The 14,860-nt window shown below is 41.5% G+C and overlaps 2 protein-coding genes across 4 annotated transcripts; one reads left to right on the top strand and one right to left on the bottom strand.

Moving 5' to 3' along the window:
• Position 1: 1 nt before the first annotated feature.
• On the top strand, positions 2-8,427 carry LOC109989950 (zinc finger and BTB domain-containing protein 5). 3 transcript variants are annotated; one of them, XM_065958923.1, is made up of 4 exons: positions 2-453; positions 1,191-1,404; positions 1,626-2,483; positions 3,602-8,427. In XM_065958923.1, exons 1-4 carry the CDS (start codon positions 410-412, stop codon positions 4,760-4,762), a joined length of 2,277 nt encoding a protein of 758 aa, XP_065814995.1. In that variant the 5' UTR covers positions 2-409; the 3' UTR covers positions 4,763-8,427. The 3 variants fall into 3 exon arrangements, with proteins under 3 accessions (XP_065814995.1, XP_065814998.1, XP_065814999.1); XM_065958926.1 differs by having other exon boundaries at positions 3-453; positions 1,626-2,477; XM_065958927.1 differs by having other exon boundaries at positions 3-544.
• A 1-nt stretch (position 8,428) lies between these two features.
• On the bottom strand, positions 8,429-12,716 carry grhprb (glyoxylate reductase/hydroxypyruvate reductase b). Its single transcript, XM_020641902.3, has 9 exons — positions 12,464-12,716; positions 11,484-11,617; positions 11,314-11,386; positions 10,494-10,610; positions 10,304-10,392; positions 10,104-10,208; positions 9,773-9,908; positions 9,325-9,455; positions 8,429-9,199 (listed from the first exon to the last, which is right to left on the bottom strand). The coding sequence occupies exons 1-9, from the start codon at positions 12,634-12,636 to the stop codon at positions 9,078-9,080; spliced, it is 1,080 nt and encodes a 359-aa protein (XP_020497558.1). The 5' UTR covers positions 12,637-12,716; the 3' UTR covers positions 8,429-9,077.
• Positions 12,717-14,860: the final 2,144 nt, after the last annotated feature.

Below are 14,860 nucleotides of genomic sequence, written 5' to 3'. Positions count from 1 at the left end.
GTGAGTCTGGCTGGTAATAATCCGTCTGAGGCGTGACAATTAACTAGAAAGCATAACAAAATGAATTGGATTACAAATCTGCATTTGCTTCGCCAGCGGTGATGATTTCTGACCTTGTCTCCCGGGGCGACCGTTGTCGTCTCCCATAGTTACCGTGACAGACGTGTCCCTTGCGCGCGCTCGAGACAAACGGACAAACAGCTACCGTGTGTGACCTCACATCACTGCCAGCTTCCGCCCTCACTGCCAACCCCATCACATGCGAGTGAATTATCAGGCAAGTAGGGACCGCGAAAAGATGTGGGACGCAGCAGCAGCAGCAGCAGCAGCAGAGATGTTTGCGACCTAAAGCGGCATTTGATGGGAGACGCTCGTCGCAGATAAGTGGAGCGGGGTTGAGGGGACCCGGATGCTAGCTGCTATCTCTGCTGTGGCTACCTTGGCTATTTTCTGGTCAGTAGCCAGCTAACTTTAGCCTTGTCTGTGTCTTGTCGAGGCCCCGTTTCTGCCTCTAATTTGCCTTCGTTCCTTCGGATAATTCAAGGTAAAGTTATTCATTACTGCATCTCTCATCATGATAACGTAATGCTAAATATTTGCAGTTTTAGGTAGTTATAATAGATTTACAAAAAAAAAACAACCCTGTTTTAGCCCATCCTGAATTGCTAGCCTACTCTCTAATATGTATCTTGTGAACGGTATTGCAATGTAAAGCACACTGTGTACTTCTGTAAAGTTAGATAGATATGAAGCTTAAGCATCTGCACACAGCTGGATTCGCCAAATTGCAAGTTAATAGGAAGCCTGTAACTTCAAATTAAAGATGATAAACATTGCTTTCTGGGACATTAACTACTCTCACTGACAGTTTTGTAGTTCTTTATTTGTAGAACTACAACTTGTGACTTTTTGTCAGTGTTCAAGTTGGATCATTTACTTGCCCTTAAACACATCTGGCCCAAATTAACTACTTTATCTTGTGTAATACCCTCCTCCATCCATACTCTCTTTAAAGGCCTTTTTATTATGACACTCTCTAAAGTTGCAGCTGTTCTAACTATAAGAAAATCTGTAAGTTAAAAGATTAGAAATCTTAAAGGGTAAATGTCTGATCTCTTAATGTTGCAGTGTAACAATATTTAAAAAAAATATCTCTCCTCTGTCCAACCGTTCACCCCCTGCTGTTTCAGGACCATGGATTTCCCAGGCCACTTCGATCAGATCTTCCAGCAGCTCAACTATCAACGCGTCCACGGTCAGCTGTGCGATTGTGTCATCGTGGTGGGCAGCCGACACTTCAAGGCCCACCGCTCGGTGCTGGCAGCCTGCAGCACTCACTTCAGGGCCCTGTTCACCGTTGCAGAGGGAGACGCTAGCATGAACATGATCCAGCTGGACAGCGAGGTTAGGAACGGAAAATGATTTGTAAATGAGGCAAAGGATGATGATGTTACTTTAATGTTTATGGCTTTGAGTGTGATGCTGTTCAAAACAAGAGACAGGATCTTAAGAGAGAGTAAATGTTTTACGTTAAAAGCGAGGAAAGTATTAAAGTGTTAAAACTTTCTTTAGCTATCTTTTGAAACTGTGCCATCTAGATTAATCCTGCTCTTGTGCCTCTGCAGGTGGTGACAGCTGAAGCTTTTGCTGCTCTAGTGGACATGATGTACACCTCCACACTGATGCTCGGGGAGAGCAATGTCATGGATATTCTCCTTGCAGCCTCACATCTGCACTTAAACAATGTTGTCAAGGCCTGTAAACACTACCTGACGACACGCACCCTTCCCATGTCTCCCCCCTCCGACAGAACCCTCCATCACCACGCTCAGCAGGAGCAGCAGAGGCACAGACAGCAGCAGCAGCAGCAAGTAGCAGATGCGGCAGTGAACCCCACTCTAGCAGCTAATGCCAACCTCAGTGCAAACGCTGCCACATCGAAGATGCAGCGCTCCTTCCTCCTGCAGCAGCTGGGGCTCAGCTTGGTGAGCTCAGCTCTAGGTGGGATGGAGGAGGACGGAGTTGGAAATGTTGGCGGCAATAGAGTTGAACAGCGAGCCTCCTTCCCAATCAGACGCTTGCACAAACGCAAGCCCTCTCTAGCCCTGGGCCTGTCAGAGGAGAGACCAAGGCAGAGACAGCGCCCCTCCGCCCCTAACATGGGGCTGTTAGGTGAAGGAGCAGGGAATGCAGACCGTGAGGAAGGAGGGCTCCTCTCACCAGACTCACACAAGATGGGGGATGACTCCAAAAAGGATGGCGCTATCACTGGTCTAGTAGGGATAGGGGCCCAAGATGATCCTCAGATGCCCAGCCAGTCGGATAGCGGACGCTGCGAGGGGGAGGATTTGGGGAGAATGCAGGGAGGTGTGAGCAAGGAGGAGGACATGGAAGACCAGGGCCACCAGGACATCAGAGCAGGGGTGAAGATCAAATCAGGGACAGAGGAGGACGAGGCTGAGGAACAGGAACTGAAGGTAAAGGTGTGGCTTGATTTGTTGATTTTGACCGGCTTACTTACTCTTTTTAAGACTCATCAAACAACATTTTAATAATTTGCTGTTACTAGAACAGAAGAAAAGAAAAATATTACTCAAGTTTTCCATGTAGTATTTCCAAAACGTTCCCCCACCACTCAGGTTTATTGTTGACAAATCTCATATTCTGACCTCATGCCACTGTTTAGAACTACTGAATCCTCAGAGCAGAGCCTTACTGACTCAAATGGTTTGACTTGAGGTTAGCCGTAACAAACATCTTGCCAAATCAAAGGATCCAATGACTCTTATGCAGATTGGCAAAGGAGTACATTGTAAATAATGAGACACTATTTGGTCCAACAGTGGATTATATCACTTTATGTAGACTTATGAATGGCTTAATGTGTGATTATTCTAGATAAGTGCTAAAATGTGGAAGTCTCCATGCCAAGCTGTGCAAGTGACAAATCCTAATTTGAATGTGTCACGTCTCCTTAGATTGTTTGTGTGTGCTGGGGAAGAATAGGGTTGTCACCATACCAGAATTTGAATAACACATTACTGGTAATAATCAAACAATATCGATACCTGTTTCAATACCATGGCAACAAATGTATACTATATAGTAATCCAATTTGGGGTCATTTTAATTACCAAATTTTGCAAGCAAACTCATGCACACTGTCTAAATTGCAGAAAAACGTGTTTAGGAACCAACATATTGCAAATGTATTTCCGCAATTTAAACAGTGTCACCTCCTCTGCTCTCTGTAACAGACATAAATATAACTTTAACGACAAAATGACTTGAAAATCCTGAATGCACCACAGACCACACTCTTCATTTGTTTGTGGAAGCGTTGAGTTAAAATACGGCTGAAGGTCTGTAGTTTTTTTTTTTTTGAAGTTTGCGTAGGCTGAACATCATATTTAAAAAAAACAACCGAAGTAAACAAAAATGATCTGTGGTTCTTAAAGGAAACTCATTGACATTCATGTAAGAATTTAACACATGCAGGAGCAAACCACGCTGCTGTAGTTTAGCTGCTGTCCTGAATGCACATTGACTTTTTAGAAATCTCCTTTAGCTTTGATTGAAACTCCTCTTCTGTTTTATGTAGGTGGTGGTTAAACGAGAGCCGCTTAGTTCACCAGAGCCGACGGATGAAATCAGTGATGTAACATCGCAGGCTGAAGGCAGTGACCCAGCTGAGCCTGGATGCCGGGAGGAGGACGAGAAGGCGGAGCTTAGCCCAGAGAGCAGCGACCGCAGCTTCACATCCGAACCCCAACACAGCTCTGACTCGCTGCTGCAACCCAGCTCCCAGCTTCTCCTTAAGAACAGCATGGGAGGAGGCAGCGGAGGGAGAGGCGGCTATGGATGTAATAGTGGACTGGTTAGCAAATCTGGTTTTAGTATTTCTAACTTTCTCAGCCCTAAGGATTTTGGAAGTGCCAGTGCTGGGATGGTTGTTGGAGAGGATGAACTTCCAAACACAACCACCGGTGATGCGGTAACACATCACTTCCTGCTCAGACAGGAATCTGCTGGGCCATCTGGCTCTACTTCTTCTTCTCTCCTGCAGTCAGGTCCGCTTGGTGCTGAGAGTCGGAACGGATTTGGAGACAACCTACAAGCAGATTCTTTATTCCTCCGTCCTCTGCATGATGGTTTAGGGAACCCAAGAGCGAGTGGAGGGAGTGGTAGTGGAGGGATGGATCCCTTCAGTTTGGACTTTCAGCACTCTAGTCTGGGGCTTCACTCCTTCGGGCGACCCTCTCGAGGCGCTGGAGGAGCGAGTTCGGCTTCTATGGGTTACCCAGGCTACAGGCGTATCGCCCCCAAAATGAACACTGGCATGGGAGGAGACGAAGGAGTAAGCGGTGTTCTCCAGGACGCCGCCTCTTCCTCCTCAAGCCTGGCAAACCCTCTGCTTCTAAACAAGAATGGTGGGTATGAGATGAACAGCGGCAGGCCCACCTCCCTCCCCCCTCAGCTGACCCGAGCCTCAGCCGACGTCCTGTCCAAGTGCAAGAAGGCTCTGTCGGAGCATAACGTCCTGGTGGTGGAAGGAGCGCGGAAGTACGCCTGTAAGATCTGCTGCAAAACCTTCCTAACCCTAACTGACTGTAAGAAACACATCAGAGTCCACACAGGAGAGAAGCCCTACGCATGTCTCAAATGTGGAAAGCGCTTCAGTCAGTCGTCACACCTCTACAAGCATTCCAAGACCACCTGCCTGCGCTGGCAGAACAGCAACATGTCCAACGGCATGCTGTAGGATTGATGTTACAGCACCTGAGGACAGGAGGAAACTGTTACAGATGTAAAGACTAAAACATATTTCTGAAGCTGAGGCAAAGAGCTGGGATCTGATCAGCTGTTTGGTCCATAAGAATCAGTCCTGATCACAGACCAAAGACAGGGATGGTAATGTAATCATACGTTTTCTTTTTTCAAGAAGAAACTTTTCATCTGTGTTGCTGAAATCTGTAGTTGATGGTACGATTATTGATGCATGTTTAGCTCAATAACCACACACTCAATCTGAGCTCTGCAGATCACAGGCAGCTGTGCAGCACTAACATAATAAAGTAAATATCATGTAAAGTAGTGTGCTTATCAGTTCCAGACCGATATTGGATTTTCGGGGCAGATACAGATATCAATATTATAAAGAAAAAACAGCCAATACTGATATATTGGCCGATAACTTTCTTAGATCAATGTCCGAGATAGATATAGATATACACATTTATTGCATTGATCCCTCAAATGCAGTTATCAAACACAACAGGAAAGTAACTGCACATGGACGTGCATCACCTCTTGACACTCTGGAGAGTGATAATGCTTGTTTTAATCCATATAGCGCCCTCTGCTGGTGTAAAAGAACTGCTAGTGTCATTCAATGAAACTCAAATGAAATGCTATTTGACTGGTGGATAGATCTAGTAATATCAGCGCATATCTGCGATAACATCAGCCGATACCGATAGTCACTTGATACACTAATATCAGCCGATATTATTGGCCGGCCGATTAATCGGTCGGGCTCTGGTGCTTATATGTCGCTTTTTCATTGCACATTTGAAAAAACATGTAGCATTACCCAGCGTCAGACTGTTGAATCATTTTTAACTGGACATATTGACTGTGCTTTGTATTGTTAACGAGCAGCAGTCATATAGACTGAAGGCTAACTGATTCAAGTCAGTCTGAGCCCCAGAGATTATGATGGTGCTTCTGTAAGAACTGATCATGGACGTGTTCTCTTTATACCTACTGTAAAGTACAAACAAAGATGGTTCAGTCCTGTGAGGCAGACTTAGGCAATGCTAAGATCTGTCTTCTTTATTTTTTTCAACACACAATTTTCAAGTTCAACACACAGAAGAGATTACTCCCGTTTGCATGCAATGGAAATATTGTGCAAAAGGGACTTGTGATATAAAACTAACTTGATCGACAAAGTGACCATGACAGAAAGAGTTCAACCACAGAGCTCAGTGTTATCAATTGAGCATGTTGAACTTCTGTAGTTGCCTTTGAATGACCATCAATGAAAGTGTTGCTGAACTCAGTCAAGGTCGAGAAAATGATTATCAGCTTTGGAGAAACATTGATTTGCTCTGATTTAACTTCAAGCCTCCAACATTAGAATTAAATTGCATTGTTTATAGGAGAAAAATATGTTACACTGACACCGTTGTTGTTATAAAATTAAGGGAATAGGGATTTTTCTAAAACCTTTCAGTCCCTTTTTAAGTCCTTTGTCTATATATAATTGCATCACATTGCAATTTTAGTACCTAAATAACATTATTTTTTATTCTGTTATGTGAAAATCTTAATCTGATGTGGTTTTCATTCCTCCATGATTGAAGTGCACTAAGAAAATTTTCCTTTATTTTGGATCCTGGCCTCAAAAAGATCCCTTGTGGCAGACGAGTTGACTGGCCGTCCACACATCAGCACGGCTTCCCCCGCTCACTGGTGTACTTGTGTGTGCAGTTTGTCATTTAAAAAAAAAAAAAAAAAATAGATGAAGAAGAACGAAATATATATTGCACATTATCTGTTGGTTTCATGGATTCCTCTTGGAAGAGAGACAAAAAAACTCTTAAGCATTAAGTGTTTGTTTGCTAACGTACTTGATACATGTGCTTTATACATATATCTTTATACATATAATGTTCCATTTGTTACAAAAGCACTACGACAAATCATTCTTTCTCTAACTTATGTGTTCACTGGAACGTTGAACTACATGGAAAAATTGCTGCGTTGCATTTTTTTTTTTCAACTCTGCCCTCTCTTCAAGGTCCTATTTTACAAGCGAAGGGTTGAAACATTTCTGCCAACACTTGATCTTACATACATGATTTTCTCAGTTTGTGCAATGAGAAAAAAAAAAGAAAAGAAGAGGAGCTGACCCATTTTGGGTTGTCAATAGGAGCAGCTTCAAGTGTAGAAAGTTGGTCTATGAAATCAGTGTTCTTGCAGTTGTTGTACAGTTCGGTTTTAGTGAGACCAGATTGGAAAAAAATAACACTTTAAAAAGGCAGGGTTGGTAATTACCTCCAGATGCACTTTTTTTTAAGATTTAGGTTGAAATTGTCTTTAGGTCCTGACAGACATTAATAACTCATGTTCTCTGAAAAAGGAATGAAGAAAATCCGTCATCTGTAGCAGATGTAAGCCTGTAAAAACTTTGACCAATGTCTGCCACGAGGTACCAATCTGATGAACCAATCAGATGCCTCCCTGTCTCCCTGCTCATTCTCTAACCCTTGCGTGCTCTAGCCCACACTCAAAGCTTGTCACCGATGAAGGAGTTTGTCATTGGCTGTTGTGAGTAGTAAAATAGTCACACAGTTTTTAACATGTGTTATGATAAAGTTTAGTGTTTACTTTCCGCTGAATGAGAAATGAGACGACGTAGTTTCTACACAATGCAAGCGATGAGCTGAGGTTAGTAAGTGAGGGGCGTGGCTTTTGAGGGAGCACAGAGGGGAGGGGGTCGATGAAGACAAAGCACTGAGGGAATGCTACTTTCAAAATCATGCTAGTTTTTGAAAATGACCAACCCTGCCTGTAAGTACATGTTTGCCTTTTTGTAGACTTCTTTTTAGCTTGCTGTATCGTCTCACCTACACTGTCAGTGTGAAACACATACTTACAGCTTCCACTTCTTGTCGGCACCTTATCGTACTGTAGAGTCATTACACTGTCAGCCTGTACAAAAGATTTTAATACAAACATATGATAATGGTTAATCTTGACTTGTGACTTCAGAAAGCTGTTCTCTCTGTAAACATAAGCTAACATACCGTTGCCGTACCCCCGATGGTCCTGACACTATGGAATCCATTGTGAAGTCTTTTTTAAAGCTTCGCCACAGATGAAATGACCACTGACGATGAAATCTGTCAAAAAATCGAATCACCTTCAGCCGTCTCCACCTGCTGCGGTAACCTCTTGATACATGGAGTCTGAATTAATGTATGGAGAGTTGTTTAGACCAATAAGAGATGTGACCCTAATCCAAAATAGTGTCCATGTCTCACACAGTGGCCTGTGAACGATTATTATGGTGCTGTCTTCTAAAGCTGTTCTGCATAAACAGTTAATGTGAATCTCGGAAAAATGCACTGACTGTATCCACCCTGTATGAATATGCCAAAATGTAAGAATTAAAAAAAAAAAAATGGCCTAAATTGATCCTTAAATTCACTGCCTTACGCCCTGAGCTTAAGAAGCTGGGCTCTTGTTGATATGCCAAATCTGAAGTTTTTCTGTTTGTCTTTCTGTGTACTGTACGTAACATAGTGTAACCATGACGAGACGTACTGTTTGTCTCTTTACTGTTGAAGGCTTTTAAGATGGTATAGTATGTTCAGTTGTTGTAAAGACTGAATTAAAGAACAAAAACAGTGAAATACAGTTTTGTTGCTCGGCTCGTTTTTTATTAAATTTGAGCGAAAAAATGTCACAGAAACTGTACAAGAATGAAGCAAAATCTGACATAATCGTTTTAATGAAGTTAAAATGTAAAGCTGCTGTGAGGAACTTTCAGATTGTGTTGACTTTAGCACCCTCCTGTGGACAAAGCTATACCTCTTCTTTCCTGATTGAGTCCTGTTGATGGTTTAAGTCATTTTCACGTGCAAATTTCTGGGCAATTTCAGGCAGGTTCCCCCCTGAAATCTTCCCAAGGTGCTTGTTAACACATGCACCTCACAGCAGGAATCTATCCTAGTCGGACTGGGGGCCATGGGGGATCTCAGGAGACAAGACCGCGTCAAAAACATGACCTGGAAGCGACAAAGGCTGATGCTGTGATGACAATTTGCCTTCATATCAATGCTAGGTGTATTTGGGTATATTCACATCATCAACAAATGGCCGCTGAAGAACATACCGGCCAACAGAATATATCTAGAAGCCCTTTTAACTTAAAATTCCTCACAGGAGCTTTAAGCACAAAATAAATCTTTGATTACAAAACTAAAGTCCTGAGTTTGCGTTTGAATCCTCCAAAGCAAAAATGAGTAATGTTGGTTGAAGTGATGAAGGAGTGGAACCAGCTTCCCTCACAGTTTGAGTTCTTTGATCATCGGCTTCCCCTTCAGGCCGAGGAGGAGGTTGTTTGCCGCCATGGAGGACATGGCGTTACGGGTACTGTAAGAGGCACTAGCAACATGTGGAAGAATCACTGTGGGCACAAAGAATAAGGAAGACAATCAAGTGAGAAAAGTGGTAATGTCTAACACTTAAAACAGATTTCTGAAAAAAAAAAAAAAATTAAGGCTTTTATAAACAGTGATCAGACAGCCTCACCGCAGTTTTTAAGGGTAAAGAGTGGGTGGTCTGTTGGCAGGGGCTCAGGAACAGTGACATCTAATCCAGCTCCTGCAATCTGCCCAGTGGACAGAGCCTCATACAGGTCTTCCTGGTTCACCACACCACCTCTGACACATGACACAAAGACCAGAATCACAAACTGAATCAAAAAAATCACAGACACCTCACTCATGGCTAGATAAGCGTAAATTAACCCCACCATGTAAATTTCCAGAAGGTAAAGGCCAAACACTGAGATAGACTGGATATATTCATCTATAATAAACATGAATTGTTCTTAGATTAATGAGTGTGTGACATTTTGCAAGCCACTCCTGGTTTTAAATCCAGCTGTTGGATCTTAATGTTTGTAGTCAGGTGATGTATCCACATGCCGTGCAAAATAAGTTAAAAGAAATTGTGTTTGTGTTCAACATGAGGTTACCTGCTGGTGTTGATAAAGATGGCGTTACTTTTCATCTTGGAGAAGAGGTCCTTGTTGCAGATCTCCTTTGTTTCAGGTGTTAAAGCACAACACACAGCCAGGAAATCGGACTGCTTTGCCAGCTCATCGAAGGAGACTACAGAGCGACAGTGCCACCGCATATCAAAATCATTGGATTCGATTTTCATTTTATTAAGTTGCTTAAATAATGTATGAGCATATTGAGTAACTGTGAGGTTAAAATTATCATATTGACATTGTGTGTTAAATATAAGAACAAATAATATTAGCATGACTTAATGGATACAGACGATAAATCTGCAGTCCTTACCGTACTCTGCATTGATGGAACTGGCCAGCTCTGGTCTGGGTTCTACGTCTGTGTAGATAAACTTCTTAACTTTGAAAGGTGCCAGACGCTCAGCGATGGCAACACCTGAATGAGCACAAAGACATTGTATAAGATGAATCAGGCGTAGAGAAATGGCGGTTAGATGGTAAGCTAATCTTGATGTCCTGTTCATAGCGTACCAATCCTCCCCAGGCCCAGGATTCCCACAGTGCTGTTGGCCAGCTCATGTCCACACAGCCACAGAGTTCTCCATGTGCCCCAGCCTCCACTGATACAGAGGGACATAGAGAGAGGTGTGTATTTTAACCTCTGTTCAAAAACAGATAAACATGGATAGATTTGAGTACCAGTGTGATTGTGTAGCATTACGTCTTGGCTTCATGTGTGGCCTCTACAAGCCTCCTGGAGGTCGTGAGCAGCAGAGCCACGGTCAGCTCAGCCACAGAATCTGTCAGGACCTCAGGAGTGTAACCCACACGGATCCCTCTGAGGGAAAACACACACAAAACGTTTGACCAATCTTATCAATATCAACAAAACTGTCTCTTCTATACCACTGTAATATTTATCTTTATGCAGATGATGTTGTTTTGTATTGTTCTACTGACTCTTTCTGTAGAGGAACTGCAACTTGCTTTTAAAGGTCACATATTATGCAAAATACACTTTTCAATGTTTTCCAAACACTAATATGTGTCCCTAGTCTGTCTACAAACTCTCCAATTATGAGAAAAGTCCATCCTCTCTGTCTTTTCAGAAAATGTGTGCTCACAGGCCGTTTATAGATTTTCCCTTCATGACGTCAACAAAAGGGCAGTAACCCCTCCTCCAGGTGGGTGACACTCCCACAGCTAGGTGTTTGTTCTGACCTCTGAGTCCACGTTTCCATTAAACAATAGGGCATGGAGCATAAAGCCGTTGCTCCAAGTTTCTTGGAGAAATCTGCATTTAGCTATTTTGCTTAAAAATGGGGAATAATTTACAAAACAATCTCAAGATTGACTCTCTTGTTACTCTTTGACAAATGAGGACAAATGATCTTAAACCACTTCATCACAGTGTGCCATTTGTTTACAACTGGGAGTAATATTTTCTTGGTTTGTTTTAATTGTGCTTTTTGTATCTTGACGTCATTGATCAATGATTTACAAAGCTCAAAAAAAGATTTGAATTGAAGTTTAGGAATTACCTTTTTTTCAGCTCCTCCAAATTGAGATGGTCAAACCCCACTGACATAGTACTGAGGACCTTCAAGTTCGGACCTGCAAGGGTACACCAAAACCAGACATGCACAAATATGAGACTTTTTCTTTTTTAAGTTAGCATAATTCAAATGGCTCCAAGGGAATGTCTTCAGACCTGCAGCATCCAATAACTCTGCATCAATCTTCTCTGTCAGCATACAGAGCAGACCGTCGACACCTTTGACCTTCTGCAGCAGCTCCTTCCTGGGCACAGTGTCATCATCGGAGTTCCACAGCTCGAACTGCACCCTGGGAAAAGGGAAAGCATCACCAAAGAGGAAACCGTTCTTTTAATAATCCTCTTTTAAAAAATGTATTCAGAGTTTTTCAAAGCTTCCGTGAGGAATCTTTGTTTTGTGACATTTTGGCACCCCTTGTAAACAAAGTGGTAGTTTTATTTTCAGGGTTAGTGGTAAAGTCGGCTGTCTCTCAACCACTCAACTGTGTATGAATTGATTAGTTACTTCTGATGGTCACTTTACACAGCAGCCTCTACCATCAGTGTGTATATGTGTAGGTGTGACCTGCAGTGTAAAAGTGCCTTGAGTAGTCAGAAGACCAGAAAAGCACTCTACAAGCTCAAGTCCTTTTTACCATAAGTATTTATCTTTACTGATCTTGTACAGCACATGAAAAAGTAATCTTGTATAAACAAATGTATAACTCACTGCAAACTTAGAGAATGTAAACAAAAGCTGTTTCTGAAGTGTTTATCTCACCTACCCGGTGGCAGCAGCTTTAGTCATTACAATAAATTTGAATAGAAATACTCTTTCTGCTGATGGTCTTGTTTGATTTCATAGGTCATAAAAGTATAACGTGCCTCAGTATGTATTCTGTAGGCCCTCGTAAAAACACAGGGACTTTAACTGAACTGGGGGAATACCCTTTAGGCTACCAGTCTTATCTGACTAACCTGAGGGCAAACATTAGCAGCCCTGTTTACTTAAAGTAAATGATGAACTTTGAAAAAAAAACAGACATTTCAAATTCAGAAAAAGTATCATTCAAAACAACAGTCATATTTTCCAGAAGTTTGTCTTACTTAACGGTGTAGATTGCCTCAAATTCACTTTTAAAAACTCTATGACTCACTGTCCAGATTCACGGAGGATTTTCAGGCCATCGGGTGGGATCTGTCGGGTGACATACACCCGCTTCATGGTTGACATCTCCCTGTGCACACTGCCTGTGAGACCCCCGGTGATATTCAAAGGAGCAACAGCGATCCGCTGGAGCCGCCGCAGTGCTACAAGGCTGGACCACATCTCCAGCAGAGAGTAAATCTGTGGGCAGGTGTCTGAGAGGTGGAAGTGGTACTTTGGAGTTCAGAGTCTGGTGTGTGCATAGTCAGGATTTTGGCTCTGGCTAAGGGGGGAGGTTCCTGTCTGTTTTTGACCAATATGATAAGAGGGAGGGTGTCTCTGAAGTCCGAAGTTGAGGGGAAACACGTAAACACAAAATCCCTTGAGTTAATCTCTCCTCAGCTTTGTTTAGTGAAATTTGAGGTAATTGATTCACCGTGGTCAAATAGGAAATGAAAAACACATACAAACCAAAAAAGACTCATAAACTCTACTCAAACTTTTCCTTAAATCATCACCCCAAATAAGAGCCAATAGGATGTCAATGTTTCACTTGGCTGTTGACCTTTGCTTCTTTAAACAGTACAGGACCACAACTCTGTGTTCATTTTCTGCCCTGTCTCTTTGGCGAGGACTTGATCAGCAAATGACTCTTTCAAGATTTACTTTACCAAAAACTGGAACTGATGTAGCGACTCCCTGAGATACAAAATATATGTTTTACCTTTTATTAACAAAACAAATAATCAACTTGTGAAAAAGTGCATTAACACATAATCAAAGTAACTCAAAGTTATAAAAATAAATCACAGTGAGCTAAAAACAAAAGCGGTCAACAAAAAATAACGCAACCCTGCTCCCCCTCTGTCTATCACTGAGAAAAGAAATGAACAGGTGATTAAAATCAATCATCTTCCTGCCCATACCCATGTGACCACCTACTCAATATTATCCTAAAATAAATATCATAAACAAATAACCCAAAAAACCAAAAGAATATAACACATTACATACATTAACCTTAAACATTACACTTCAGATTATTCATGGAGTTTGATACAATATGATACTTTTTGGGGGAAATTCAAATGATAAGCCTCCTTCAGTTTTGAAAAGCAGCCTAACAGTCCAAAATAAGAAATACATGTAGCAAGAAAACAGCAGTTTTCTCTGTAGCAACTGAATTTATAGAAACACGTGTCCCAAGAAGATAGACAGACTTTTAAACAAAATGTAATATTATTGATTGTTTGGGAAGTTATGTCACAATTTAGATACAGTCTGCTTAAGCATCCAACCAAGATCTGATCTGAGTTCCAATCTGTGAACCTTTTCTCTCCTATTTACACGAATTGATAAAAGTTGCTGAAGCAGGCCCAGCTCCAGACACTACTGCTAAACTTCTACTGGACCACCACTGAGAACATCCTGACCAACCGCGTTACTGTGTAGTATGACAGCTGAATGGTTATTGAGTGAAAGAGCCTGCATGGAGTGGCAAAGGCAGCCTAACATGTTGGGTCGAGCACCCAAACCTGGATACCATCTATTCCACACGTCTCAGGAAGCAGACCACCAACATCTGCATGGAACCACAGACACTCACTGTCTGTATGGCAAACGGTTAAGGAACATAAAATTTATCACAATCAGACTCAGGCTTCTCCCGCAGAGCTGTGGCCTACAATAACCAACTCAGAATGAATTCCAGAAACAATGAAACACACACACAAAACACACCAAAGTTGCTGTACTTGCACATGCACATTGTTAACTTCAACATGCGAAATACATACAGGAGAGCAGCTTTAAAGCACATTGGTTCTTTATATAGCTTATCTGCACATTTATTACTTTTTCTGTAGTCCATGTAATGATTGAGTGTAGTGTTCAATTTCTATTTTGAAATAGATAGAGAGATAGATAGAATCTTTATTATCATTGTATACAAGGACACAATAAAACTTGGTTAGCAGCAATCTTAAACAGCAGCGTTAACAAAAACAACAAAAATACATTTGTGGTGATATGAGAGAGAAGTATGCAAAAAGTGACCAGAGCTATTGCTGTTCAGTGAATGAATGATAATAATAATAAATAAATAGACAGTTGTGGTGACTGAAAGAATATATACAGTTATTATTTTTGCAGTGACTGATTAATTAAACAAATATAAATATAAAGATAATGCTGTTTTTTTTATTCCATTTATATTCATAGTTGTAATACTTCACATATTGATTGATTGATTGATTGATTACATTTATTTCAGACATATCAAATAAAATCAAACATATGAAAAATACAAAACAAAATGAAAAGCACGAAAATACTACAAACAAAAAACAATGTTCAAATTATTTCACAAAAAAAGAAAAAGAAAAAGAAAATCACATATATTCAATTG

The sequence above is a fragment of the Labrus bergylta genome, chromosome 1, assembly GCF_963930695.1.
Source record: "Labrus bergylta chromosome 1, fLabBer1.1, whole genome shotgun sequence".
Lineage (NCBI taxonomy): Eukaryota > Metazoa > Chordata > Actinopteri > Labriformes > Labridae > Labrus > Labrus bergylta.
Note: the sequence above shows the minus strand (reverse complement) of the source record. Positions and strands in the feature narration are given on the sequence as shown.